General features: G+C 44.0%; 2 protein-coding genes across 2 annotated transcripts; both read left to right on the top strand.

The window, feature by feature from the left end:
- Window positions 1-210: 210 nt before the first annotated feature.
- LOC127303130 (wall-associated receptor kinase 2) lies at window positions 211-5,650 on the top strand. Its single transcript, XM_051333905.2, has 4 exons — window positions 211-374; window positions 3,100-3,944; window positions 4,043-4,210; window positions 4,391-5,650. Exons 1-4 carry the CDS (start codon window positions 211-213, stop codon window positions 5,506-5,508), a joined length of 2,295 nt encoding a protein of 764 aa, XP_051189865.1. The 3' UTR covers window positions 5,509-5,650.
- Window positions 5,651-6,198: 548 nt separating this feature from the next.
- LOC139831445 (uncharacterized) lies at window positions 6,199-6,741 on the top strand. Its single transcript, XM_071820724.1, has one exon. It carries the CDS (start codon window positions 6,199-6,201, stop codon window positions 6,739-6,741), a length of 543 nt encoding a protein of 180 aa, XP_071676825.1.
- The last annotated feature ends 20,476 nt before the right edge of the window (window positions 6,742-27,217 follow it).

Raw genomic sequence — 27,217 nt, 5'->3', positions numbered from 1 at the left:
TGCGCCGGCAGGGACGATGTGGTGGTGAGAATGGTCACCGGTGGCACCCGCACTTCTTCGCAGGGCTCCTATTGATGTAATGTCCGTGCGCCTACCGCTGCCAAAAGCGGTGTCGCGGCCTTGAATCGGGTGTTCGCAAAGAAGACACGGTGCAGTTGGCCATCATTGAAGTCTTGGACGCGGCGGCACTTCAGCTCCTCGCATGCGGCCATGTGGAGCAAATTCTTGAACGCCCACCACGTCACCGTTTCTTCCTCTTCTAGCAAGACAAAGTCGCTCTCCTCATACTCCTCCTCCTCCTCCTCCTCCTCCCCCTCCTCCTTCTCCTTTGGCACCGCGTCCTCGCCCTACCCCTCCGTGTCCTCGTCCTCCTCGTTCGCCTCCAAACCTTCTCGGGCTCCTCCTCCTCGTCCGAAGATATACATGGTCAACCACAGACTTTAGTCTTATTGTCACTACTTTGGTGAAGATTTCAAAGCTAACACTAAGGAGACGGTTAGGTCAATATTGTTTGATCCTTTTTTGCTTCCTTAACCTTAGGAAGTAAAAACAATTCACCAAACTTCAAGCGAAACAATTCGAGTTGTCCGCTATGAAGGAAGCTGAATGAATCCAGAAGATCAGACTTGATGACATCCCGGATATTATAATAGAACTCCGTCGGCAAGCCATTAGGACCAAGGGCTTTATTGTATTCTATTTGGAAAATTGCTTTTCTTACTTCTTCCTCGGTTTAAGGTGTCGTAATCAAGCATTTTTTTCTCCTCTAGGTGATATCATCTGTTCTAGACTAATGGAAGGAGAAGTTTCCTTCCTAAGGTTCGCCGAACGAACCTTTGTAATAATTAGTATAATATAAAACTTGAGTTGCTCATGGCCATCAGTCGGCCTTCATCATGAACTAGAGATCAAAAAAGTTTCTTCATATGTCCACCATTGGCAATACTATGGAAGTATCTTTTATTCGAATGCCCTTAAAGAATAAATTGGGCCTTAAACCGTTTATATCATTTAAGCTCCTCCTTTGAGAAGTTTCACTATCTACGCATTTGATGCCTTTTTTAGCTCAATTTCTTGTGTGGATAACAAACCAAACTTTGCTAAAGCCTTGAGATCTTCCATAATAGAAGAAAGTCGTTGTTTCTATTTTTAAGTAAACTTGTTGTATGACGAGCCTAGCCAATAAGGTGTTTGCATGTGGCACTTATTTTTATTATTCCACCTTTATATTGAAGTATCCAAGCAACATGCCTTTCCCACACCATTTTGACAATGTCCCGGAACCCTTCCCGATGTAGCCAACCAAGTTTGAACCTGGAACGACGAATACATTGTGTTCTAGACAATCCGGTAGTCAGCGGGATGGGAGCATGGTCCAACAAACCTATGTTACATTCTAGATCTCATACCGACGCCATAGGGGAATTTGGATTCCTTTCCGTATCCAGTAGTATTCGATCTAGAGTTCATACTCTTCTCGAATGGAAAACGAAACATATTAAAATTCCCCTATTAGGATAGGGTGTGAGTTATCTTTTGCTAGGTTACCCATTTCATGAAGAAAGGAAGCTTTTGAATCTTCCTAGGCAGGACCATAGACGGCGACAAGACTCCATGTCGTGGATATGATGACGGCAGGTACTACGGGGTGTAACACTTCATCGATGCGGGGGTAAGGTGGCGTTGGCATCTGCGAATCGAGGTGCACACAACACAGGGTTTTACCCAAGTTCAGCCCCTCCGGAGAGTAAAAGCCTACGTCCTGCTAGATCTATTGCTCAGTAATGTTTACAGTGGGGTGCTCAGTCGGCCGGGAACCGAGAGCTATGGAGGTGGCGGAGAGTGAGATCAGATCCTTTCCAGGGTTTAGCCCGGGGGTTTATATGGACACTCCCGATCTAGGGTTTACAAAGAGATAAGATCGTATCTAAATGATCGCTATAAGGCCGGGATCTTTCGTCCCGCGCCCTAGTTATCTTCAGCTTCAGTTGCCAGTCTTCACGTGATGGCCCAGTCGCTCAGGGTTTTAGGCCCAGTCGCCTCGCCGACTGGACCCCTCTTTGGGCCTTTTCTCTTGCGGCGAGTGAGACTAATGATGGCCCTTGGGCATATCCCCACCACTCCATGTGAAATTGAAGACTCCATGTGAAATTGTCAGCTTTGTTACAAATATGGAGTTTTAAATGGAATTCTCCATTTGAATGAGCCAACACCTCCAAAGAATATGTCTTAACACCGAGTAAGATGCCACCGGATCATCCACGAGGTGGACAAGAAAACCACATAAAGGCTATGGCACCCGAAAGACGGTTCAAAAGACTTTGTGAGAAATCTCGTTTACCAGTTTCAGAAATAGCCAAAAAAAAAGATCTCTAATACAATCAACAAGGCGAAAATGTTTAGCCAAGTCACGACGACCTATGCTATTTGGGTAGTTTTGACCATCTCGAAAGTTTCTTGTTGAAGATTTGGATTTCCGACTGGATGCTTTTAGCACATACAGTAAGCAAAGCCTGCCCTGATTTAAACCAATCTCTGACACCTCACCAAATAAATGAGAAACAAGCTAACTATGTGGTGTGGCATTCTCTTCCTCATTATCTTGATATGTGGTATCTAACATAGTTGAAGTTTTAGGAATAACCGTAAAACGGTAAAATTTCATATGCCTCAAGACTCTAATGGAAACATCAACCTAATTTTTATTACTATCCATATTGATACCTACGTTATTAAGCTTAGAAGAAATAGACGGATATGAAAATGAAAGAAAAGACTATCCGTACAATGCGAGTCCAAATTTGTCACCGCATTGCAACGCACATCCTCCTGCATAGAGTCTTCACCATTCGTGGTGTGGCTCCATCTGCAGAAGCCCCAAAGTTGTCACTCCATCGAATAGGAGTGACCCCATCCGCAAACGCCATTGTGGTGGGATGGGGCGTGCGCGGGGAAACCAAACCAACAGGAGTTGGAGTTAGACATCTTACTGGTTGGCTTAGCTGGTTGTTATCTTTTCGTGTTATCTACTGAAATGAAACATTCCATGAAGTGAACCTCACATTTGCTTGTCTATATATATTTTTTCTCTTTTTGCAGCAACATGTTCAGAAAGAAAGCAGTGACGCATACCGCATTCTTACTACCTTTGCTGCTTCTTGCGGCCACCGCTGAGAGCCTGACTCTGAAGCCAGTCTGCCAGCCGAGCTGTGGCACCGTCGACATCCCCTACCCGTTCGGCATCGGCCAAGGCTGCTTCCGTGCTGGCTTCGAGATCCAGTGCAATAACGGCAAGCCGACTCTAGGCAACACCAGTGATAATACACAGGTAACGAGTTTGTCGGTGACGCCGCGGCCGGAGGCCCGGGTAATGCTGCGGGTAGCGTACCAGTGCCACAACTCCACGGGCGCAGCTATCGATAATTACAACGGCTCGGTGGACCTTAACCCAACTGGCGTGTACCGCATCTCCGACACTGCGAACGAGCTCTTCGTCCTCGGCTGCAACACCATGATCATCACAAACAGCATTGGGTGCGTCGCCTATGCCGACAACGCCAAGAGCGCGCAGGACGGAGCCTGTGCCGGAATTGGTTGCTGCCACGTCGACATCCCACCGGGCCTCACGGACAACCTGATGCGGTTCATGCCGCACGCCAAGCAGGAGTTCTGCCCCTGCGACTACGGCTTCATCGTGGAGAAGGGCAACTACACATTCCGGGCACAGGACCTCCATATGGACGGCAGCATTACCAGTATGCCGTTGAGGCTAGACTGGGCAATCCGCGATAACTCCCTGTCCTGCGCCAAGGTGCTCATCATGCAGGGGTACACCTGCGTCAGCGCCAACAGCGAGTGCATCGACTCCACCAATGGCCCCGGATACTTCTGCAATTGCACCAAAGGCTACGAGGGCAACCCGTATCTCGACAAGGGATGCACAAGTAATACTCTTTCAAAAAGAATATTCCAAGCCATCGATCTGTATAGTGTCCCCAAAATAGTTTTATATATAGTTGATCCGTATTTACTCTTGATGCAGATATCAATGAATGTGCTCGTACTCGACAAGAATTTCCTTGCTACGGCAAATGCCGTGACACAGATGGGTCCTATGAGTGCAAATGCCGTGTAGGCTACGAGGCTAATGGTGATCCAAAAGAAAATATTTGCCATCCAAAATTCCCATTTGCAGCAAGGCTTGCCCTAGGTATGCATGTTGATTCTCACTGAACTTATTTATCAGCTGTACCTGCATCGAACAGGGGTGATTTTTAATCTTGATTATCTTAATTGTTGGTTAATTAATCATCAATAATCAACTGCATAAATGCACTCTGCTGCTTATATCAAAAATACATCTTACAAACATTCACATGACCTATTGCAGGCATCGGTTTAGGTGTGTTTCTCTTAGTTGGTGCTGTGCAACTAGCTATAGCACGCATAGAGCACGACAAGAGAAAACTGGCTGTACAGTTTGAAAAGAATGGGGGTAACATACTTAAAGAAATCACAGAAGTGACCATTTTCACAGAGAAGGAATTAACCAAAATCACAAAGAATAATTCCGAACCTCTGGGTAAAGGCAACTTTGGTAATGTCTACAAAGGAACTCTTACCGACAAAACAGTGGTAGCAGTTAAGTCCTATATCAAGGTAGATGACGCTAGAAGGAAGGAATTTGCCGAGGAAATGAAGGTGCAATTGAAAATGACCCATGACAACGTTCTCAAGCTCAGAGGTTGCTGCCTCCAGTTGGATGTTCCAATGTTGGTGTACGAGTTTGCTGGCAAAGGGAGTCTCAGAGAGATCCTACATGTCAAAGACCAAAGTCTCCCAGTAGACCTGCGGTTAGACATTGCAATAGGGTCGGCCAAAGGATTAAGCTACATGCACTCGAAACACATACGGCATGGTGATGTCAAACCAGACAACATACTTTTGGCTGACAACTTTGTACCAAAAATATCAGATTTTGGGTTATCAAAGGTGCTTATAGTGACGGAATATTTTACACAGAACATTATTGGGGCCATAAGTTACATCGACCCGGTGTTCAGGAACACTGGTTTATTAACACCAAAGAGTGATGTATATAGCTTTGGTGCTGTTCTCCTGGAACTTATATCAAGAAAGCCAATCATATACGGAAAAACTGGTAGCCTCATTATCGAGTTCCGCCATATCTACGAGACAGAAAAGAGTGGGAAGTCGATGTTTGACTTGGGAATTGTAGCTGAAAAGGATATCTTGATTTTAGAAGCAATTGGCAAGCTTGCAATTCGGTGCTTGAAAGAACATCAAGACGACCGGCCTGATATGACAGAAGTGGCTGATCAGCTTGTCAATCTTAAAGTGAAATTCGGCAGATATTTAACTGGGGAATATGCTTGCTACAGTTCTGGGGTGAGCGGAACTAGTGATGCCACATTGTCTATGCAATCCAGTACATTAGAAGTTTCGGGGCTGCTTTGTAGTCAACCAATGAACCAGGCTGGCTCATGAAAGTTAGTTTTATTAGATTTAACTCATTCTACGCCGTCGGCATTATTGTAGTTTGTGGTTTTTTACTTGGTGGTAAGTTTCCAATCTGTATTATGACATTCTATGTATCACAATAACAAAAAAGCCTTTGGCCATTGCAAGAATATTTAGAGTGTTTGGTTGGTTTGTCGTATCTCTAAAGCACATTGATTTTATATTCACTCTTGAAGATACATTGCTTGGTTGCCGTGAGTGTGGAATGGTTGTGCAGATGGTTAGAGCATCTCCATTTGCTCCCCCGAGAGGCTCCCCAGGATCCCCATTTTATCACCGGCGCTGCCTCCCCCCCCCCCCCCCCCAAGAGTCCAATTTTCGCTGGATTAAGCCGTTTTTTCGCCCGTCGATCCCAGGCCAAACCCAACGAGCTGGGGGCGTTCGAGGGCTCCGGCGGAAGAAAAATGGCAAGTGGGGTAGTCCTGGAGCGTCACAGCCTCTCCCCCAGATTCACTCTCCCTACCTCTCTGTCGGACTCTCCGCCTCCAACACCGCCTACCCTCCGCTTACCCCCTCTCCATAGAATAGTTGTTCGCCGCCGCGCCAACCTCCTCCCTGCTGCCCGCGGCTCCACGACTGTTCACCAGCGTAGCAACTCCACGGTTGGTCGCGTTTTCGCCACGCCTACGAGGTGTTCAGCCTTTTACCTGCTCGGCCATGGAATGGGGCTCCGACAGCGATGACGAGCAGCCTTTCGCCAAGCTGATGGAAGAGGAGGCCGAGGAAGATGCCGCGGAGGACGAGGAACATATGCAGATCCTCACTTTCCTGGCCAGCATGTGCACACAGAATGGGAAGCCTCGTCGTGGCGTCTCGACGCGAGGTTGCTGGAAGTGCAAGCCAAGACAGTGCATGGAGAGCTACTACATGTTGTACGCTGACCACTCTGCCGATGATCCGTTGAACGATGCGGCGGTGTTTCGGCGGTGTTTCAGGATGAGCCATCCGCTCTTCCGCCGGATTGTGGCGGCTCTCCAAGTTTACGATCGCTACTTCAAATGCAAGAAAGACTGCACCGGCATGGTAGGATTTTCCTCACTCCAGAGGTGTATTGTGGCTATGATATTCCTCACATATGGGGCTTCTGGTGACACATCCGATGACTACATGCGCATGGCCCGAGTCCACCGCCCTGTGGTGGCTGTGTTTGGACCAACGTACTTGAGATCACCCAATGCCCAAGACACTGCTTTGCAATAAATGAAGCAAGAGGATGCCCTAGAATGCTTAGAAGCATCAACTGCATGCATTAGAAATGGGGGATATGTCCTTTTTTTGGCAGGGATTGTTTCCCTATCTTTGTCAAGCTTGTCGAGGGCCATGCTCTCCCAGTGGACTTTGAGATCAATGGGCACCACTAAAACAAGGGATACTACCTGGTAGATGACATCTATCCAAGATGGTCAATATTTGTGAAGACTATCTCGAGTCCTCTTCTCCCAAAGCATGCCAACTATGCCACACAATAAGATGCTTGCAGGAAGGATGTCGAGCGGGCATTTGGTGTGCTCCAATAAAGATTTGAAGTTGTCCGGTTTCCCGCATGGTCGAAAACTCAGATGTAGGAGGTGACGAATGCATGTGTGTGCTTGCACAACATGATCATTGAGAACGAGTGAGACGACCCAGAGCTTGAGGGAGCAAGGAACTGATGACCCACAAGTATAGGGGATCGCAACAGTCTTTGCGGGAAGTAAAACCCAATTTATTGATTCGACACAAGGGGAGACAAAGAATACTTGAAAGCCTTAACAGCGGAGTTGTCAATTCAGCTGCACCTGGAAATAGACTTGCTCGCAAGAGTTTATCAGTAGTAACAGTTTATAGCAGTAGCAGTAGTGAAATAACAGCAGCAGAGTAACAGAGACAGTAGTAGTGATTTTAGTAAATAGCAGGATTAAAATACTGTAGGCACAGGGATGGATGACGGGCGTTGCATGGATGAGAGAAACTCATGTAACAATCAAAGCAGGGAATTTGCAGATAATAATAAAACGGTGTCCAAGTACAAAGCAATCCATAGGCATGTGTTCCGTATATAGTCGTACGTGCTCGCAATGAGAAACTTGCACAACATCTTTTGTCCTACCAGCCGGTGGCAGCCGGGCCTCTAGGGAATCTACTGGATATTAAGGTACTCCTTTTAATAGAGTACCGGAGCAAAGCATTAACACTCCGTGAACACATGTGATCCTCACATCACTGCCATCCCCTCCGGTTGTCCCAATTTCTGTCACTTCGGGGCCTCGGGATCCGGACAGCGACATGTGTATACAACTTGCAGGTAAGATCATAAAACAATGCATATCATGATGAAACAATAATATGTTCAGATCTGAGATCATGGCACTCGGGCCCTAGTGACAAGCATTAAGCATAACAAGTTGCAACAATATCATCAAAGTACCAATTACGGACACTAGGCACTATGCCCTAACAATCTTATGCTATTACATGACCAATCTCATCCAATCCCTACCATCCCCTTCAGCCTACAGCGGGGGAATTACTCACACATGGATGGGGGAAACATTGCTGGTCGATGGAGAGGCGTCGGTGGTGATGATGGCGATGATCTCCTCCAATTCCCCGTCCCGGCGTAGTGCCAGAACGGAGTTTCTGGTCCCGAGACGGAGTTTCGCGACGGTGGCGGCGTACTGGGAGGTTTCTGGCGACTTCGACTTCCTTTCTCGCGTTTTTAGATCGAAACCTTTAAGTAGTTCAGAGTAGGGCGTCAGAGGGCAGCCGAGGGGGCCACACAGTAGGGCGGCGCGCCCCCCTCCTAGGCCGCGCCGGCCTAGTGTGTGGGGGCCCTGGGCCTCCCCCAGGCCTACCCTTCTGGCTCCGTGAGTCTTCTGGTAAAATAGGCCTTTTGGTATAAATTCCGAGGATTTTCCCGAAAGTTGAATTTCTGCACAAAAACAAGACACCAGAGCAATTCTGCTGAGTCCGTGTTAGTTGTATCCAAAATGCACAAATTAGAGGCAAAACAATAGCAAAAGCGTTCGGGAAAGTAGATACGTTTTGGACGTATCAACTCCCCACAAGCTTAGCTTATTGCTTGTTCTCAAGCAATTCAGTTAACAACTGAGTGCGATAAAAGAACTTTCACGAACACATTTGCTCATATGATGTAAATATTCTCATGATATGGCTAACACTTAGGCAGTTCATAATAAGATACATGCAATAAGATCATCTAATAGCTATGTCAATCATGGAAAGGTACCAACAATTAATAATAAGCATCATAAATCATGTCTATAAGCAGGATTGCAATGTTCATAAAAGGGTATGATAAAGTGGTATCTCGCTTGCCCGAATTTGAACAGCAAAACATAAATGCCCAGGCACCTCTGATGTTCATAGAAAGACTAGAAATAGAGATTGTCAAAGATAAAAGCATCAAAGTTATACCACAGTCAATCATATTTTGGGACAAGCATATTATACTAAGAATGACAGTTGTGCTCTCAAGAAAGTGCTCAAAGAAAGGATGGTGACACAACATGAAAGTAAAAGATTGGCCCTTCGCAGAGGGAAGCAGGGATTAACATGCGCTAGAGCTTTTCATTTTTAAAACAGGAGTAAAATTATTTTGAGAGGTTTCAACACCCGGATTTTTAAGTCCGAATGCCTATTATGTCATACATCGCAATCCCAGGAATATTGTTGTTGCGAGGCATAATAGTTAAGTGTCACAGTCATCATTCATTACAAACCATAATGTCTTACAAAGTTGAATCACATGATCCATATTACACGAATAGTTGATCTATCGATCAACGAACAAACATAAGTTCATAGCGGAAGCGTAAGATACAAGGACTCTCTAGTCCACAGGCCAACGCTTGACGTCGGAAGACTCCTAGTTGTCGTAGGCGTCCTGCTGGTCATCTCCTTGTTCATCTTCATACTCTGGCCATTTGAATAGCCAGGGCAAAGCCGTGAGTACTTCAAGTACTCGCAAACTAATACTAATGTAAGTGCTAGAAAACTCTAGTAAGGTTTGCTAAGCTCTAGTTTATTTGCATAAAGCCAATTTTAGTTCACAAGTATTTGAGAAAAACTTATTCATGTGCTAACTAACTCAAGTGGGAACATTAGTGTCATTTCCACCATTCAAGTGGTGATTTCAATTCAATTCACCACAAGTCATTTCATTTCACCCATTTCACTTCAACATCATTTTCAAGAATTTGACATCGGAAACTGTATGGCCTTTCCAACCGTCCGTAACCGTGGACGCGGCTATTCGAATAGATTTACACTCTGCAGAGGTTGCACACTTGTGCCACAACATTTGATTTCATCCGTCGGGATTACCCCGAATCATCGTAACACAGTACGCGGATCATCAACCATAACCTTTCACTTATAAATCCTAGTATGAGCACCTCTCCCCATGAGCTTGGCCTCCCAGTGAAGACCAACTGTCAACCTGGGAACTGCACAGGGTTTGGCCGTACAATTCACCTCAATTCACATCATTTCTCAACAACGGAGGCAGCCTCAAGCATAACCCCTATGACGTGTGTTCAGAGGGAACCCATACTAAGATGCATAAACTTCCAGTCCCTACTCATAATCAGGTATTGTGGGGGTACTCAATATTGGAAAGGTATCGCATTCAAACCAATATCATTTGTATCAAAAATCACCATCTTCTCTTGGTCATATTCACCTTCAAAACTCATTCAATGGAATGCTTCATCATTCCAAGGTTTCAAAATTCAGTTCAAGTCACATTGTTCCCATCTAGAGTAGTCAAGTTTTAATCATTAGCACTAGCTCTAAATCATGAGGGGTGCTATCTTGCTCTGCTTGATTGAGACTAACTTTACTACTCTAGTAAACTTCTTTACTTTGACCAAAGTTAACTATAAAAGTAACTCTTGGAAAAACAACAAGTAAAACTTGTAATGTAGAAACTTGGGATAGGCTTATGGTAAGAAAAGGTAAGACTAATGGTGCCTTGCCCCAAAGGGCTTTGCACTTTGTAAGAATATTAGCTTGCCTTGGGATAGTTCTCAAAGTTCTCCTCCTCCTCCTCTTGGTAGCAACCTTTTTCCTCCGGTATTCTCCGGTGCTAGCGTCTAAATTTAAATACGAGTATAATCACTCAACTAATTCAATGGCTATTCCATACATCACATATTTTCACACAAACTATTCTAAGCACACAATCTTATATTTACTAATTGGAGACTCCCTACAAATTACCATGTTAATTCTGGCGTGAAAGAAAAATTAATCCGTCCGATATAACTCTCCAACGTTAGCAGCCGTTAGATTAAATCGTCCAACCCATCATCCGTGTCGCGGTTACCACGTGCGCAGCCTGTATTTCCCAGCATAGAAAATAGATCGGATTTCTCTCTTTCCTTTCTCGCGTTTTAGCGCCGCCGCCGATGCTCCAGGCTTCCATCCGGCTACGCCCCCAAAATTGATCTCACACCTACAATCGATAGATGCTCTGCCACCAACCCAATGATCTGTCCGCTGTAACCTAGGAAGGCTTTTTTGTTGGATCAGGGATGCGTGAGCATGGATGCTATATCAGGATGTAAGATCGATGTGTTATTTCTTAGTACACATTTTTTCTTCTTGATTATTCTCACGATGTGCCCGTCTCCTGCTCTGGCCACGCCCCGGCTGCATCTGCTCCAGTTGTTGTTTGAACGACAAGGTCACCTGCCTCAACGCTGTACTCCATCGGTGTGGACTCTGTCACTGCTCGGTCTACGTTCACAAAAGTGGTGCCATGCTCTATATCTAAACTCAAGATTACTTTTATAAGTGGATCTGTCTGAATCGATCTGGTAAGCTTTCAAGGTGGGGAAATTATCTTCATCTTGCCAGGATATTTCTCGGTGTCATTTTCACGGAAGATTCCGAGTATATGTGAATTCCTCTGTATTTCTTACAGTCCTGCAGTTTAATTTTTCCCAACTGTGCGTATTGAAAAATATCCACAAAATGATGGAAAGAATTGCTTGCAGATTGGCTGTGTATGTACAAGTTTGTTGTTGATCAGTTACAATAATTCTGCAATACTGGTAATTGTTCGATCAGTTCCTTTTACGCAATTTTCATTTTGCTTACAGTTATCGCTATTTTTTGTGCCATATAAAGATTTGAACTTCGTTCCGTTTTTTCATCTTGGTGATGTTTTATTGTGTGTTTACTCAATTGAAGGGAAGATGAAATGATCATGATAGTTGTTAAATTCGGGTATATATAATTATACATTGATTCTTCATGTATTCTCCTTCACTGTTTGCTTTGTTCAGGCGTTTGATCAGAGGTAAATACACGCATTGCATCTGTACACAATATGTGGATGTTAGCATTGTGTCCCCTACTACATGCTGATGGCTGACACTGCCATAGTCTAAGGCTCGGACATTGACGGACAGTCGGACAATCACTTCTGAGCTTCAGGGCGAAATTTTATGTGCTTTGCTCTGCACAAGCACTAATTCTATGGCTTCATCTCATCAATGTGGCACAAAGGTTACTACCCTTGATATTGTGCTGCAGGGTTGCAGCATGTACGATGGCAAAGGGGGCAGCGTCAGCTGTGAGTTATAGGGCCACGACGGCTGTGTGGCCTTCTCGGCTGAAAATCCAATTTGTACTTTTTCTTATGTGGTTGGTTGAGCTAAATTACTTATTTTCTTTGTTGTGCTTGCACCACGTTGTGAAATATATGAGAGTGCTCATGTTCAACAGGCATGTTTTTCTACTTTTTTTTCCAAAAAAATTTAAGTTTAGGTGAATCAGCATAGTTTCTTAGATGTGCTTGCATATCTTATAGGAGAACATAGGATGAAAAGGAAAAAAAACTTCGGATAATCATTTACCCCGATTGCAAATAGGAACTAGAATCTTCATCTTGGGTGTTTATATGATCTTATAACTACTACTAAACACAATAAATTTTATGTCCTAATTATTTACCAAGCTATAATTGCTTCTGCAGATACTACTCAAGTTTCTCCACTGATGTCTATTGTCTCGACGGACATTTTTTTTTTCTTTGGCAAATACCCAAATACATTGCAGAAATATGTGTTGCGTCTAAGGATATGGAGAAGGCGTGTGGAATTTTCAAAGAAGAGAAGACATGGTAAGCAATAAGCTTAACATGATGCATGATTTCTCTCTAAAATACACATATTCTAATACGTATTTCTAGATTGATTCTTCTTTTTGTTAAATAAAATATTAGTTGCTTCTTTCTGGGCATGCTTTATAATTAAATGATTAGTCGATATTTTGTTGTAGCATCGAGATGATTTCGATATAAGTTACATATAGAGATTCTTGAATCGAAATACGGTAAGGAAAGTGAAGCATGTTAACAACTGCATATTTGTGCCTTGCAACTTGACGGATTGCAGGAAATACTTTCGACAAGCTTCATCTATTTATTCATCTGTTAAATTTGGCCAAGCCAAACTGATTCTATGGATTTTCAAAGTTGAGTGCAGTATTGAATTTGATTTGAATTTAATTAAACAGAATTTGAATTAAAGGGCCGACGGGAAAGCTAGGTGGGCCGAAACGGTTTGAAATAGAGGAAAACGGCCCAGCAACGCATCCAGTGCGCTTGGGCCTGCTGACAGGTTGGGTCCCGCATGTCAGCGGCTATTAAAACCCGAATCGGTATGTTTTAAAGTGGAGCATTGGATTAGATCCTGATCTAACGGCTCAGGGTCATCTTCTTCTCCGGCGAGATGCCGAAGATCTGGCGGCGAGCCTAGGGGGTCGGAGAGCTCACCGTGGCTCCAGCAAGAGTGGGCAGTGTGCTCGAGGTAGATGTGGACGACGGCGAAGCGGCTGGTAGCAGTGGTGGAGCTCGAGGTGGCCTGGATCGTCGGCGATTTCTCCAGGGCTTGCGCGGCTCCGAGCTTGCGATTGGCCTTGCTCCGGTGACGATCGAGGTGGCTAACGGTGCGAGGCGAAGTGGTGAAGGGTGGGGAGTGAGATGGTGTGCTCCGTTGCTTCCAGGGAACGCTTTATTTATAGGATTGAGTGAGGGTTGCGGGGCAGGGTGGTGGTCGACATGGGCGCGGCGATTCCGGCGAGCGGTCGAGCTAGGCGAGGGTGCGGCAGTGCTCTACACGTCCAGGCAAAGCTAATGGCGGTGACGGCGCGGTCGGGCGGCGTCTGGATAGCCCGCATTGCTTCCATGTCGGGCGGCGGCGTTCACGGGATTTTCTTCTCCGTCTCCGGCGGCGGCGGTCCAGGGTCTGGTCGAGCGAGTGTCTGGCGGCGTCGTGGTGTCACGGCGGTGCTCAACGGCTAGCAAGAGGGGCCAGGGCGAGCGCGAGCGAGTGGGATGACGCGTGTCCAGTGCGTGTCCACGCGCGACGCGAGCGGCATCCAGGGGCGACCGTGGCACGCGATCTCCGGCGAGTCTACGGCGTCTACGGCGAGGCTGTCGGTGCTAGGAGGTGTAGGAGTGTGCGGTGGCGATGTTTGACACCATGGCCAGGGCAGAGAGTGAAGGAGAAGAGGGGGAGGTTGTCGGGGTGGCGACATGGCCGGCATGGCCATGCCCTACCTTGCTTCTCCTCTCTCCTAGGGTTACTATGCCTCATTAAGGATGAGAGGGGACCAGGGGACCATTTAGAGTAGGTTGGGGTAGATTAGGGTTGAGGTAGATCACTATTTCAAATAGTGTCAAATAGTTCCATAGTTGATATTTGTGAATTTTGTCCAAATTTGATTTAATTCAAATGGTTGCAAGTTTTGAATTGTGTGTGTTTCATTGAGTTAGAAATGACCAGAGGTGATGAGAGGTGGTGGTGGAAAAGTTTAATTCAAAGATTTGCAAAAATTGGTAAGTGTGAGATTGTTCCACTTAATAAAAAGTTGCAACTTTGGATGAGCATAGCTTTTGATCTAGAAAGAATTTGGCATGGTGGTCTTTACAAAAAAGTGTTCACCTTGATGTTGTCTTGGATGAGGTGCAAAGATTTAGCAAGGTTTAGTTTGAAAATTTTGAATTGCAAGGGCTCAAAGTAGTGATCAGACTATATTTTGCAGATTTGACCATTATCATATGTGAGCCAAATTTGCATTTGAAATACATTTCATTTGTGTTTCTTTGATTCCAAAAGTTGTAATAAGTGTTTAGTAACATTGTTCAACTAATGGTGAAGACCAAATTGGTCTAGGGTTAAAATTTATAAAAATGGCATAGGCCATATGTGAGGGTTTTAGGGTTTTTCTTTTATTTGATTTTCTTCCTCTTTTTGATTTATTTGATTGGTGATCTTCATATGATCACATTAGGGTTTTAGAGTATAGCACATACACATAATAACACTCATCATGGCATATCAATTAAATGCACAAGTCCTATGCAGGGTAATATATGCAATTTAAAAAGTTTTTGTTGGTTTGAAATTTTGCTCTCTGGAATTCTTCTAACTTTCTTTTTATTGAAATTTGGGATGTTACATGTTTGTCGTTGTCAACGAATGGTAATGGGTACACCAACTACCTCGCCAACCAGACTTCCAAGAGCGGCTCCCATGAAGGACGTTATTTCTACCAGCAAGGTAGATCATCCCTCTTCTCTTTTGTTTACACATGTACTTTAGTTTTTATTATGAGTGACACTCCCCCCAACCTTTGCTTACACAAGTCATGGCTAACCGAATCCTCGGGTGCCTTCCATCAATCTAATACCATGGAGGAGTGTCTATTTGCAAAATTAAGTTGCTTACTGATGAATCAGAGCAAAACATGTGAAGAGAATTATTAATGAAGTTATTAATTGGGGCTGGGCACACCGTTGCTAGCTCTTATTATGAAAGTCCGTCAAAAGTAAATGACAAGGTTGAAAGATAAACACCACATACTTTCTCATGAGCTATAAAACATTAACACATATTGAGAAGCATTTTGAAGGTTTAAATGTAGCGCATGAGAATTTACTTGGAATGGTTTGAAATGCCATGCATAGGTATTTATCGTGGACACTTTGGAACAACTTGGTTTTCAGGGGTTTGGAAGCACGAGCAGCGTTCCCGCTCAGTACAAGTGAAGGCTAGCAATAGACTGGGGAGCGACAAATCAAGAGAGCAGTCACTGTCATAATCATGCTTGCGGTAAAATAAATTAACGAAGGCATAAAAGTGATACAAGAACTCTGAAGCAATGTAAATCATAGAGGCTCAATTGACTTTTGTTCAGTCATATGCATGCATGAGCATGTGCCAAGTCGATTCAAATGAATTATTCAGAGGAGGATACCACAATGTCATACCTATTTATGAATAAAACAATGCAAGCAAACATCCATGACATGCTACTCATATTAATAAATTGGAGCTAAACATGAGAGATCATGAACTACTAGACTTTCTTAAATGACATATACCTCACATGAACCAACTAAGCATGCTCACATGGATGAGTATATGTACAAAAATGAAAATAAATAGAGTTCATACCAGCCTCTCACCACAGTCGAATTGTCGTAGATCGTCATTATTGCCTTTCACTTGTGTAGCTTGGATAATATGAAATGAAAACCACACTCCAGCCACCGAAGACCATTGAACTCAAAATGAACTTTACAAAACCAAAGAAGAATAGCAAATATTTTTGGTGTTTTCGAATTTGAAACAAGAACAAAAGGAAACAAGCAAACAAAGCAAAATCTTTTTGGATTTTCTTATAGCAAACCAACGATAGCAAATAAAGCAAAATAAAAGCAAAAAACCAAAATAAACAAATGGTGAAGAGAAACAACAGAAATATTTTTGGTCTTTTTGTGTTTTAGGAAAGAAACAAAGCAAAAACAAGAAAATAAAAACTAGAAGAGTCGCATAAACACAAAGCAGCAGGAATTCGTCAAACTTGACAGCAGTACAGTAATCGATTTTTAAGAAATTCTTCCGCTGCCCAGCTCGAAAAGTGTTCAACTAATGAAAGTTAGATAACAACCTGGGGAACACGCACAAAAATTGTCTTCGCAAAATAATGTTCTGGCTATTTTTGAGAATTTTTTTCAGTAACAGTCCAGAATCTGTTTTCAGGCAGCACTTCCCCAAATATCATCTCCCTCTCATTAGAAAACCACTTACAGAAACTAAATAAGTATATACAAGTATCCAGCAACCATAATATGCAAAGAATGAGTGATGCCGGTATACCTCCCCCAAGCTTAGGCTTTTGGCCTAAGTGGAGTTCAATCCCATGGTGCCCATGAAGTAGCACCTCCGTAGTACGACGAAGATGGATCATATTCCGGGTATGTGCTGGAAGAAGCACCCGGATACGTGACGGTGTAGTCGTAGGAGGGCTCGGCGTCGTCGGAGTTATGCTGCTGGTGGAAGCTTTGTATCTCCATCTTCTCATCCACCTCCTCCTTAGAGCGCGACCATGGTTTCCTGTCAATACTGAATTAAATCTGGCTGTGGAAAAGGGATTTCCCTCTCATCCCCGTCAGCAAACAACATTCTATAGACCAAATTATCTGAACTAGAATCAGCTGTAACAAATTGATGGCTCTTCATAGCATCAATATCAAGCCTTATAGGAGTTAATGGCACATCAGTAGGGTCAAGAGGAAGTTCTAGATGTGCTAAAATGCGTGATGCAATAATCCCTCCAAAAATAGGCCCCTTGTTAGACAAACGGCGAGCAATAAGAGAACCAAGATGATAAGGTGTCTCTCCAGTAAGTGCAGCAATTAAGAAAGCAAGATGGTAGCTAGAAATATTGCTAGTGTTCTCCCTACCAAGAATGCTAGTAGCAAGGTAATAAGCAAAGTACTTAATGGCGGGGAGTTGGATGTTTCTTATCTTGCCACGCTGAATGGTGCGGCAGTCATCATTGGTGATCCCTCGATAGAGCTCAAGCAAGGCCCTGGGATTGTCCTTAATCCTCTTCGCTGTACCTACAGGGGCAATACCCAATGCAACACAAAATTCTTCCAATTTCATAGTAATAGGATTACCATAGATCTTGAATGCAACTGTCGGGCGATAGTGCTTGTTGTCGAACTTGAAGCTCTCAACAAAGATTTTGGTGAGCATGAGGTATTGCTCTCTTTCATCTCCCATATAGGCGGTTAAGCCCGCCTTATCAACGAGGGTCAAGAAATCATCCAGCAACCCTGCATTACTCAAAAAGTCATAACATGGGAAAGATGAAGCGTTAGGGACTCCATTGTCTTCTTCGGGCTCGAAGCTTGGCGCGATGACATCCTCATTATAGAATCGCCTAAATCGGGTGGCGGTCCTAGAGGGCCTTCCCGTGCTTGTCGTCTCTCTCTCAAACACTTCTCCAAAGTTCAAATTATACATCTTCCTTTTCTGAAATTTTTCAATAAACATTATAAAATTTGATTTGGTGACATATAATTGAGGAAAACTACTATAGGAACTTGCTAGAGTGCTAATCATGCATCAAAACTAGTTTCTACAACTTAGAACAAACATGCAAGCTCACTAAACATGTTACCTACAGCAGCAAAATATTCAAGATATACTCAACCAAACAAAATTTTACTTGGATAATCGGAGGAGTTACATACCGGAGAGCAAATGTGCCAAATTTCAGACAGAAATCTGGGCTGAGCAAAGAGATCGAGAAATCTTGAGCTCTTGAGCAGAAACGCGAGTGAGAGGAAACTGGTGCGAGTTTTTTCGGGAGAGAGAAGAGAGTGGGAGGAAGAGATGAAAAAGTGGGGCAAAGGGGGACCCACACGCCAGGGTGGCGCGTCCCCCTTCTAGGCCGCGCCGGCCTGTGGGGTGCCACCCTGGGGTGCCCCACTGGTCATCCCCAGGTGCTCCCAGGTGCGTCTTCGAAAAATAAGACCAACGGTATAATTTTTGTGAATTTTTGAAAAATTTGAAAAATGCACATTTCTGGGTATTAAGTTTATTATTACTGGACAGGAAAAGATTTTGAAATTTCTATACAACTAAGGAACTTTGCAAATGTTGTTTACCTCCTCTATGCATATAAAAGGTATTTGTTAACAAGGTTGATCAAGTCTTGCCACCAAATAAATTTTACATAGCACAAGAAGAAATAAACCTCAAATCAATCATGTTACCTTGAATTGTATTGATATGGATCCAATCATAAGATTTTTATATCCTTCTTTAGGCTCATATATAGGACAATCAATAGTTCCAACTTTGATAGTTCTCACATTAGAAATAGTATTAACTCCACATACTTTATCAATCCTCTTGGGGAAATAGACGGTATGCTCCTTGTCATCAACATTGAAAGTAACTTTTCCTTTATTGCAATCAATAACAAATTTCCCTGCGGTGTTAAGAAAAGGTCTCCCAAGAATAATAGACATATTATCATCTTCGGGCATTTCCAACACAACAAAATCAGTTAATATCAAGCAGTTATTAGTAACTTGAACAGGAACATCCTCACATATACCAACAGGAATAGCAGTAGATTTATCAGCCATTTGTAAAGATATATCAGTTGGTATCAACTTATCTAAATAAAGTCTCTTATAAAGAGAAAAAGGCATAACACTAACACCGGCTCCCAAATCACATAGAGCAGTTCTAACATAATTATTCTTAATAGAACAAGGAATAGTCGGTATACCTAGGTCGCCCAACTTCTTTGGAACTTTGCCATTGAAAGAGTAATTAGCAAGCATAGTGGAAATCTCCTCATTAGGAATTTTCCTTTTGTTAGTGACAATATCTTTCATATACTTTGAATAAGGAGGCAATTTAATAGCATCAGTCAAAGGGATTTGATCGCAAAATTTATTATAGTGTTCTTCTTCCTTTGATTTTAGTTTCTTAGCAGGAAAAGGCATTTGCTTTTGAACCCAAGGTTCCCTTTCATTACCATGTTTCTTAGCAACAAAATCTTCTTTAGTATACTTTTTATTTTTAGCATGCATTTCAGGTTCATCTTCAACCTCTTCTTTATCAGAAGCATCATTCTTATCATTATCATTATCATGTTCATTACCACTTTCAGTTTCAGCATCGGAAATAGAAATACTATTAGGATCATTAACAGGTTCAGAGGATTCTACAACAGTTTTATGTTTCTTCTTCTTTTTCTTAGAAGGAGCACTAGGTTCAATTCGTTGAGAATCTTGTTCAACTCTTTTGGGGTGCCCTTAAGGATATAGAGGATCCTGGGTAGAAACACCGCCTCTAGTTGTTACTTCATAAGCATGTTTCTCTTTAGAATTATTTTTTAACAAGTCATTTTGCACTTTAGTGAGTTGATCAATTTGAGTTTGAACCATTTGAAAATGTTTAACAAGCATCTTAACATCATTGGAGGTTCTCTCCACAATATCATGCAAATTGCTAATAGCTTGAGAATTTTCTATTAGATGATTCTCTACTCTCATATTAAAATTTTCTTGCTTAACAATATAATTATCAAACTCATCTAAGCATTGAGCAGGAGGTTTCGAATACGGAATATCTTCCCTAGTAAAGCGTTGAAGGGAGTTTACCTCAATCATGGATGAAGGGGGAATTATCTCACATAAATCTTCTATGGGAGGTAGATTCTTCACATCTTCGGATTTAATACCTTTCTCCTTAAGAGACTTCTTGGCTTCCCTCATATCTTCATCATTTAATTTAATCAAACCCCTCTTCTTCAATATTGGTGTCGGGGTTGGTTCAGGTGTAGTCCAATCATCATGATTCCGGCCTATTTTAGCCAATAATTCTTTAGCTTCGTCTAAAGTTCTTTTCCTGAAAACACAACCAGCACAACTATCCAAATATGCTCTAGACTCAACGGTTAGTCCACTATAAAATATATCAAGTAAATCATGCTTTTCCAAATCATGTCCAGGTCGAGCTCTGATAAGAGAGCAAAATCTTGCCCATGCTTCAGGCAATTTCTCTCCATCTTCCTGGTCAAAGCTATAAATTTTCTGTAAAGCAGCATGTTGAGCACTAGCAGGAAAGTATTTCCGAAAGAAAACATTAAGCAAATCACCTGGACTTTTAATAGAGTCAAGAGGCAAATTATTATACCAAGTTTTAGCATCATCCTTTAATGAGAAAGGAAAAATTTTAGCAACGAAATAAGTACGCATCTTGACATCATCAGAAAACAAGCTACTCATAGAAGAAAGTTCATTCATATGTTCTACAGCACTTTCTTTTTCAGTACCACAAAAGGGTGTTTTCTCAACAATAGCTATATGAGATAGATCAAGAGAAAAATCATAATCTTTATCCTTAATGTTTATAGGAGATGTGGCAAATCTAGGATCAGGAGATAGCTTATATCTAACAGTATATTGTGCGAGAAACTTTTTAATTTTTCTTGCATCAGCGGTAGCATTGCATCTATTAATAAAATCATCATCAAGTTCCACATAATCTTCATCAGGATCATCACTAGAATAATCAACAGACTCAGGTGAATTAACAGGTGTAGCAGCATTAGGAGTTTCAGTATTTTCAATTTGTCTAGACCTAGCAATTTTAGCATCTAGAAAAGATCCCAATGAACCACTATCATCAAGCACAGCAGAAACATTATCAATATTATGAGAATTTTCAGACTCAGCAGAAGTACCAGCAAGTGAAGCTTGCGGCGGTGAAACAAGTTGACTCATCACAGATGGTGAATCAAGAGCAGCAGAGGTACTCAGAGTTGTACCTTTTCTTGTAGTGGATGGTAATATGGCGACTTTAGGATCGCAAGATTTACCCATGATGGAGAATTTGCATCGAACAATATCAATCCAAGTGAACTTCCAAATAAAGCTATGCTCCCCGGCAACGGCGCCAGAAAATAGTCTTGATAACCCACAAGTATAGGGGATCGCAACAGTCTTCGAGGGAAGTAAAACCCAAATTTATTGATTCGACACAAGGGGAGGTAAAGAATACTTATAAGCCTTAACAACTGAGTTGTCAATTCAGCTGCACCTGGAAGAGCACTAGTAACAGGGGTGATGTGAAAGCAGCAGTAATATGAGAGCAATAGTAACAGTAACACAGCAGCAGTAACAGTAACACAGATGCAACGGCGCCAGAAAATAGTCTTGATGACCCACAAGTATAGGGGATCGCAACAGTCTTCGCGGGAAGTAAAACCCAATTTACTGATTCGACACAAGGGGAGACAAAGAATACTTGAAAGCCTTAACAGCGGAGTTGTCAATTCAGCTGCACCTGGAAATAGACTTGCTCGCAAGAGTTTATCAGTAGTAACAGTTTATAGCAGTAGCAGTAGTGAAATAATAGCAGCAGAGTAACAGAGACAGTAGTAGTGATTTTAGTAAACAGCAGGATTAAAATACTGTAGGCACAGGGATGGATGACGGGTGTTGCATGGATGAGAGAAACTCATGTAACAATCAAAGCAGGGCATTTGCAGATAATAATAAAACGGTGTCCAAGTACAAAGCAACCCATAGGCATGTATTCCGTATATAGTCGTACGTGCTCGCAATGAGAAACTTGCACAACATCTTTTGTCCTACCAGCCGGTGGCAGCCGGGCCTCTAGGGAATCTACTGGATATTAAGGTACTCCTTTTAATAGAGTACCAGAGCAAAGCATTAACACTCCGTGAACACATGTGATCCTCACATCACTGCCATCCCCTCCGGTTGTCCCAATTTCTGTCACTTCGGGGCCTCGGGTTCCGGACAGCGACATGTGTATACAACTTGCAGGTAAGATCATAAAACAATGCATATCATGATGAAACAATAACATGTTCAGATCTGAGATCATGGCAATCGGGCCCTAGTGACAAGCATTAAGCATAACAAGTTGCAACAATATCATCAAAGTACCAATTACGGACACTACGCACTATGCCCTAACAATCTTATACTATTACATGACCAATCTCATCCAATCCCTACCATCCCCTTCAGCCTACAGCAGGGGAATTACTCACACATGGATGGGGGAACATTGCTGGTCGATGGAGAGGCGTCGGTGGTGATGATGGCGATGATCTCCTCCAATTCCTCGTCCCGGCGGAGTGCCAGAAAGGAGTTTCTGGTCCCGAGACAGAGTTTCGCGACGGTGGCGGCGTACTGGGAGGTTTCTGGCGACTTCAACTTCCTTTCTCGCGTTTTTAGATCGAAACCTTTAAGTAGTACAGAGGAGGGCGTCAGAGGGCAGCCGAGGGGGGCACACAGTAGGGCGGCGCGCCCCCCTCCTGGGCCGCGCCGGCCTAGTGTTTGGGGGCCCTGGGCCTCCCCCAGGCCTGCCCTTCTGGCTCCGTGAGTCTTCTGGTAAAATAGGCCCTTTGGTATAAATTCCGAGGATTTTCCCGAAAGTTGAATTTCTGCACAAAAACAAGACACCAGAGCAATTCTGCTGAAAACAGCGTTAGTCCGTGTTAGTTGTATCCAAAAAACACAAATTAGAGGCAAAACAATAGCAAAAGTGTTCGGGAAAGTAGATACGTTTTGGACGTATCAGGAACCATATTTCAGATAGGGTCCTCTTGCAGGATCACCAGGTGACATGGGTATGCCTAATGGGCATGTCACGTGTATACCCCTGGTTTATGTTTTCAGGTATATATCTTTGGAGTTGAAGGCCTACGAACCCAAAGGTTTGGAGGCCCATGAAGCCGAAGATATGCGGTCCGAGGGAGTAGAGTCAATATAGGGAAACTTGTAGCAATATATGGAAAGGCCCAACGCGGCTCGATGTCTTTATACTTGTACATCACGAAAAGCCTCGGCTTTGCCTCCTATATAAGGGCGAAGCTGAGGTCGAAGAAAATATCGATCATTGTTAAACCCTAGCCACCGTTTCTTTCTAAGTAGGTTTCTTTGTTCGTCTGACCACCTTCGAGTTCTACTTTTCCTCGACTTCCACGAAACCCCAAGTCTACCTCATCAATTCGCGCTGCCTGTGGGAATTGAGGTACCAAGGTCTTGATCTCGATGGCATCATCGTCGGCAGCAAGCAACGGAGTGGAAGGAGGTAAACATATCCAATCTAGTTTTGTCGATTTTGTTCCTCACCCTCCCCCCCGTTTTCCTGCATATGCCAACCTGGGAGAAGCAATGGACCTGACGTTCGGGAGCTTCCGCTTCCTCGCTGGGAAAGAAGGTTCACATCACTTTTTGGCCCCGATTATTTCGGGACCGTTGGCGGTCGAGCCCGAATCTTCGGGATCGTCAACACCATACATCGACTCAGGCGACGAGGAGATTTCGCCGCCACGCTTCACCAAGCCCGCTGATAGCGGGAAACTCGCCGATTTGTTCGGCGGGGTGACTTTCGGGTCGACCACCGAAACCGATCTACTTAGGGGCAACGACTCCAATAACTTGACCAACTTTGACTTCACCAACAACATCAACTTCACCGCTAGCGAGGAGGTCTTCGCCGATCTATACGACAGTGTAACCTACCCTTTGCATGGTGTGCGGATGCCAAGTCTAGCACCACGCATAAAGAACTCGATGATTCAAGATCTCGAGCTCGATGATAGCGCAGACTCTACACGCCATCAGATATGCATGCTCTCGGCGTCGGGTCATGACGTAGAGGAAGATGAGCAATCTGAGGCTTTCGACCCATTGGGTAATCCCTATGTCGATCCCGTAGATCTTACAAAAGGAATAAGAAGCAAATATGCTAGAGCTGAGCCAAGAGAGCAGATACAACTTTTTCAAGCTGCATGGGATAGAGCTGCAAAGGCCATAAACGGTACAGAACCAATGACAACGCAAGCAACGACGGAGGAGCTAACAACATATCAATATAAACTCAGCCGCACAAGACGCGAGTTACAGAAGATGCAAGAGAAACTAGATGCAAGGAAAGTTGCAGCGGACGCATATTGCGAACGCAGAGCTAATTTGAGCGTGCAATCAGGAAACTCAACAACCAATAGCAGAGAACCCCGATGAAGAGAAAAGTCTCGGATGGCAGGCATACCCGAGGGCGAGTGTGGAGAGCATTTGATTCAAGATCTCGACATGTCCTTCATGTGGATAGATTCGAGAGGGCATATAATGCCCAAGACGCCAGAAGCAGCTTACATGGTGACACATGCATACATGATGGTAACCAGGCTACCTCCTGGCGATCCCCGAGCATCCTTATATCAAACTGCTATGGCAGACATCAGTGTTATCGGTGAAGTGCTTGAACAAACATTCGAAAGCAGCCCGAACATCCTTCAAGCAGACTCGCGCAAGGGTGTACTTTATTTCTAGAGTTGTGAGAGAATCCAGGAGCCCATCTTCTTCTTCATGGTTCTTGGTGTACATCTCACCAATACACTCTGCTGAAAAGAGGGTAATTTACCAGTACAGGCATGGCAGGAAAAAAATCGCCGCGAAAAGGGCAAAATAAAGATAACCGATAATCTGTCAGATTGTTTGTCGAGCACCTTAATTATGTCGGTTTCTCGCTGGGTAATCTGGTGAGTCATGTCTTTCAAGGCCAGTTCCGCGACATCAAGTTTAGCTCACTGGGCAATCTATGCGAGCTTTTTTTCTAGCCTCAAGCTTCTTTTCGAGTTCCTTGGCGTGCTTATGCGCGATGCGTAGAGATTATGGAAAAGATAGATATTTAAATCACAACAATCAATAAGAGGTTATCAAAACAAAATGTACGAGACTCACTTCTCAAGATATCAGCTTCATCGCGAAACCCGATAAAGCGAGTAGCCATGTCGAGCATTACCCATTGTTATAGGCTACAACCAGTTGAGATGCATAAGAGGGAAGAAGTATAAGAAGATGGTCCTTGTTGAACATGAAGGAAGCAAAGAGCAAGAAAATCAAACTTACATCATCCAGATGGGGAGTGGATGGATTTTCGGCGATAACAATCCATTTGCTAGCATTATTCGTTTTTTGTTTCTTATTTTTTAACGCCCGGGGGCTCTTCGCCGGATCAGTGGCTTCAGGGGGATTTTCGTGTCCTCGGAGACAACCAATGTTTGCGATGCACTTGTTTTTGTTGTTCCCGAAGCATTATGTTCCGAATGCACCTCGTCGTCCCTTACATAAGAATGAGCAGTGTTGAGATAAAAGGATGAAGAAGTAAAGTAAAAATGATGCGCCAAAGGAGAAGAAAACTTACGAGCTTAAGCCAACAGCCGCACCGAAAGGGTCAAAAGCTAAAGGTTGCCCATGGGAAGGCTCTTCTACTGCAGTTTCAGCTAGTTTTGAAGTACCCGAGTCCTCTGTAAGGGTATTTTACCCTTATCCATTATTTTGGTAACAATAACGCCGTTGCTAGAGTATTTGGTCTAATACATGTCTATGAGATTATTCCCAGGTATTAGCCAAATAGGCATAATGGTGTATCAATGGAACAAGAAGGTAAAGGGAGACCCCCCACTTCGACAAAAATAAAGAAGGCCTCCTTAGCACCTGGTCGGTCCCAGGCCCGGACAGACCGGCCATGGCACCGGGTGGCCCGGCGCCGACCGGCCCCAGGACTGTGGCACACCGGGCACAATACAGTAAGCATTTCCCTTCGCCCGGTGATGGCCCGGTCTGGGGTCCGGTCTGGACCGGCCTGGTCCGGTCGTCCACCCGATTGGACCGGGCCGTGGACCGGATGCCCCGGCGCCAACCAGCACCTACTATGGTTGCAACCGGAGGCCGTTACTACGCGACAATGACCTGCCCCGGTCAAGGCCCGGTCCCAGGTCCGGTTTGGACCGGACGGTCCGGCTTCTGGCCCGGTCTGACCGGCCCCTGCACCGGACGGCCTGGTCCCAGGTCCGGTTGACCGGGTTTCTCGAAGAAATGCTGAGGTGGACAAGTTGCAACAGCCAGATTTCAAGTGACACTATAAAATACCCCTTCTCCTACCTCTGAACAGTTAGGCACTACAGTACAAGCTATTCTTGAGCTCTCTCTCTCTCATACTCCATTGTTATAACCACCAAAAGCCTCAGATCTCCTTCCTCCTCCACCCAAACTCAAATCCCTCTAGGGAAAAGATAGAGGAGGACCTGATCTACCGTTCTACCAAGCCAAATCTTGTTCCCCTTGTATTCATCAAGATACTTGCTCTCTAGGGTTCCTTGGAAACCCTAGGTGTGCAAGAGTGGTCCGGAAGCATCCGGGCTGTGGATTTGCTCCTGACAAGATTGTGAAGGTTTGGAGGCTACCTCAAAGTCTACCACAAGTGAGTGAGCTATTCCTTCGTGGGATAGGCTCCGGAGAATAGGGTGAGCCTTCGTGGCGTTGGGGAATCCTTCGTGGGACCTCCACCCCTCCAAACGTGACGTACCTTCTTGCAAATGAAGGGAACACATGAATAAACCCTCGTCTCCACGTGCTATCAGTTATCTCTAACCAAACTCCTTACTTGTGATATAATTGCCTGTGAGAGCCGTCGTTATTGAGTTACTTGTATCATCATATAGGTTGCCTCACCTAGTTTGCATTAGGCTCACCTTTATATTCCGCAAAGCCTAATATTGCAAAGAAAGAATTAAATTTTGTAGAAACCTATTCACCCCCCTCTAGGTTTACCATCTCTGAACTTTCAATTGGTATCAGCGCCTGGACTCTTTTTAAGGGCTTCACAGCCTTAAGAGTGAGATGGATAAACTATTCGAGGGTCTGGATTTGAATTCTAATCTTTTGGTTAAGGAGATGAAATCCAGATTCTTGGCATATGATGCCGAGAAAAAGTTGAAGGAGGATGAAGTCCAAAGTCAA

This window comes from Lolium perenne, chromosome 5 (genome assembly GCF_019359855.2).
Source record: "Lolium perenne isolate Kyuss_39 chromosome 5, Kyuss_2.0, whole genome shotgun sequence".
Taxonomy (NCBI): domain Eukaryota; kingdom Viridiplantae; phylum Streptophyta; class Magnoliopsida; order Poales; family Poaceae; genus Lolium; species Lolium perenne.
Note: the sequence above shows the minus strand (reverse complement) of the source record. Positions and strands in the feature narration are given on the sequence as shown.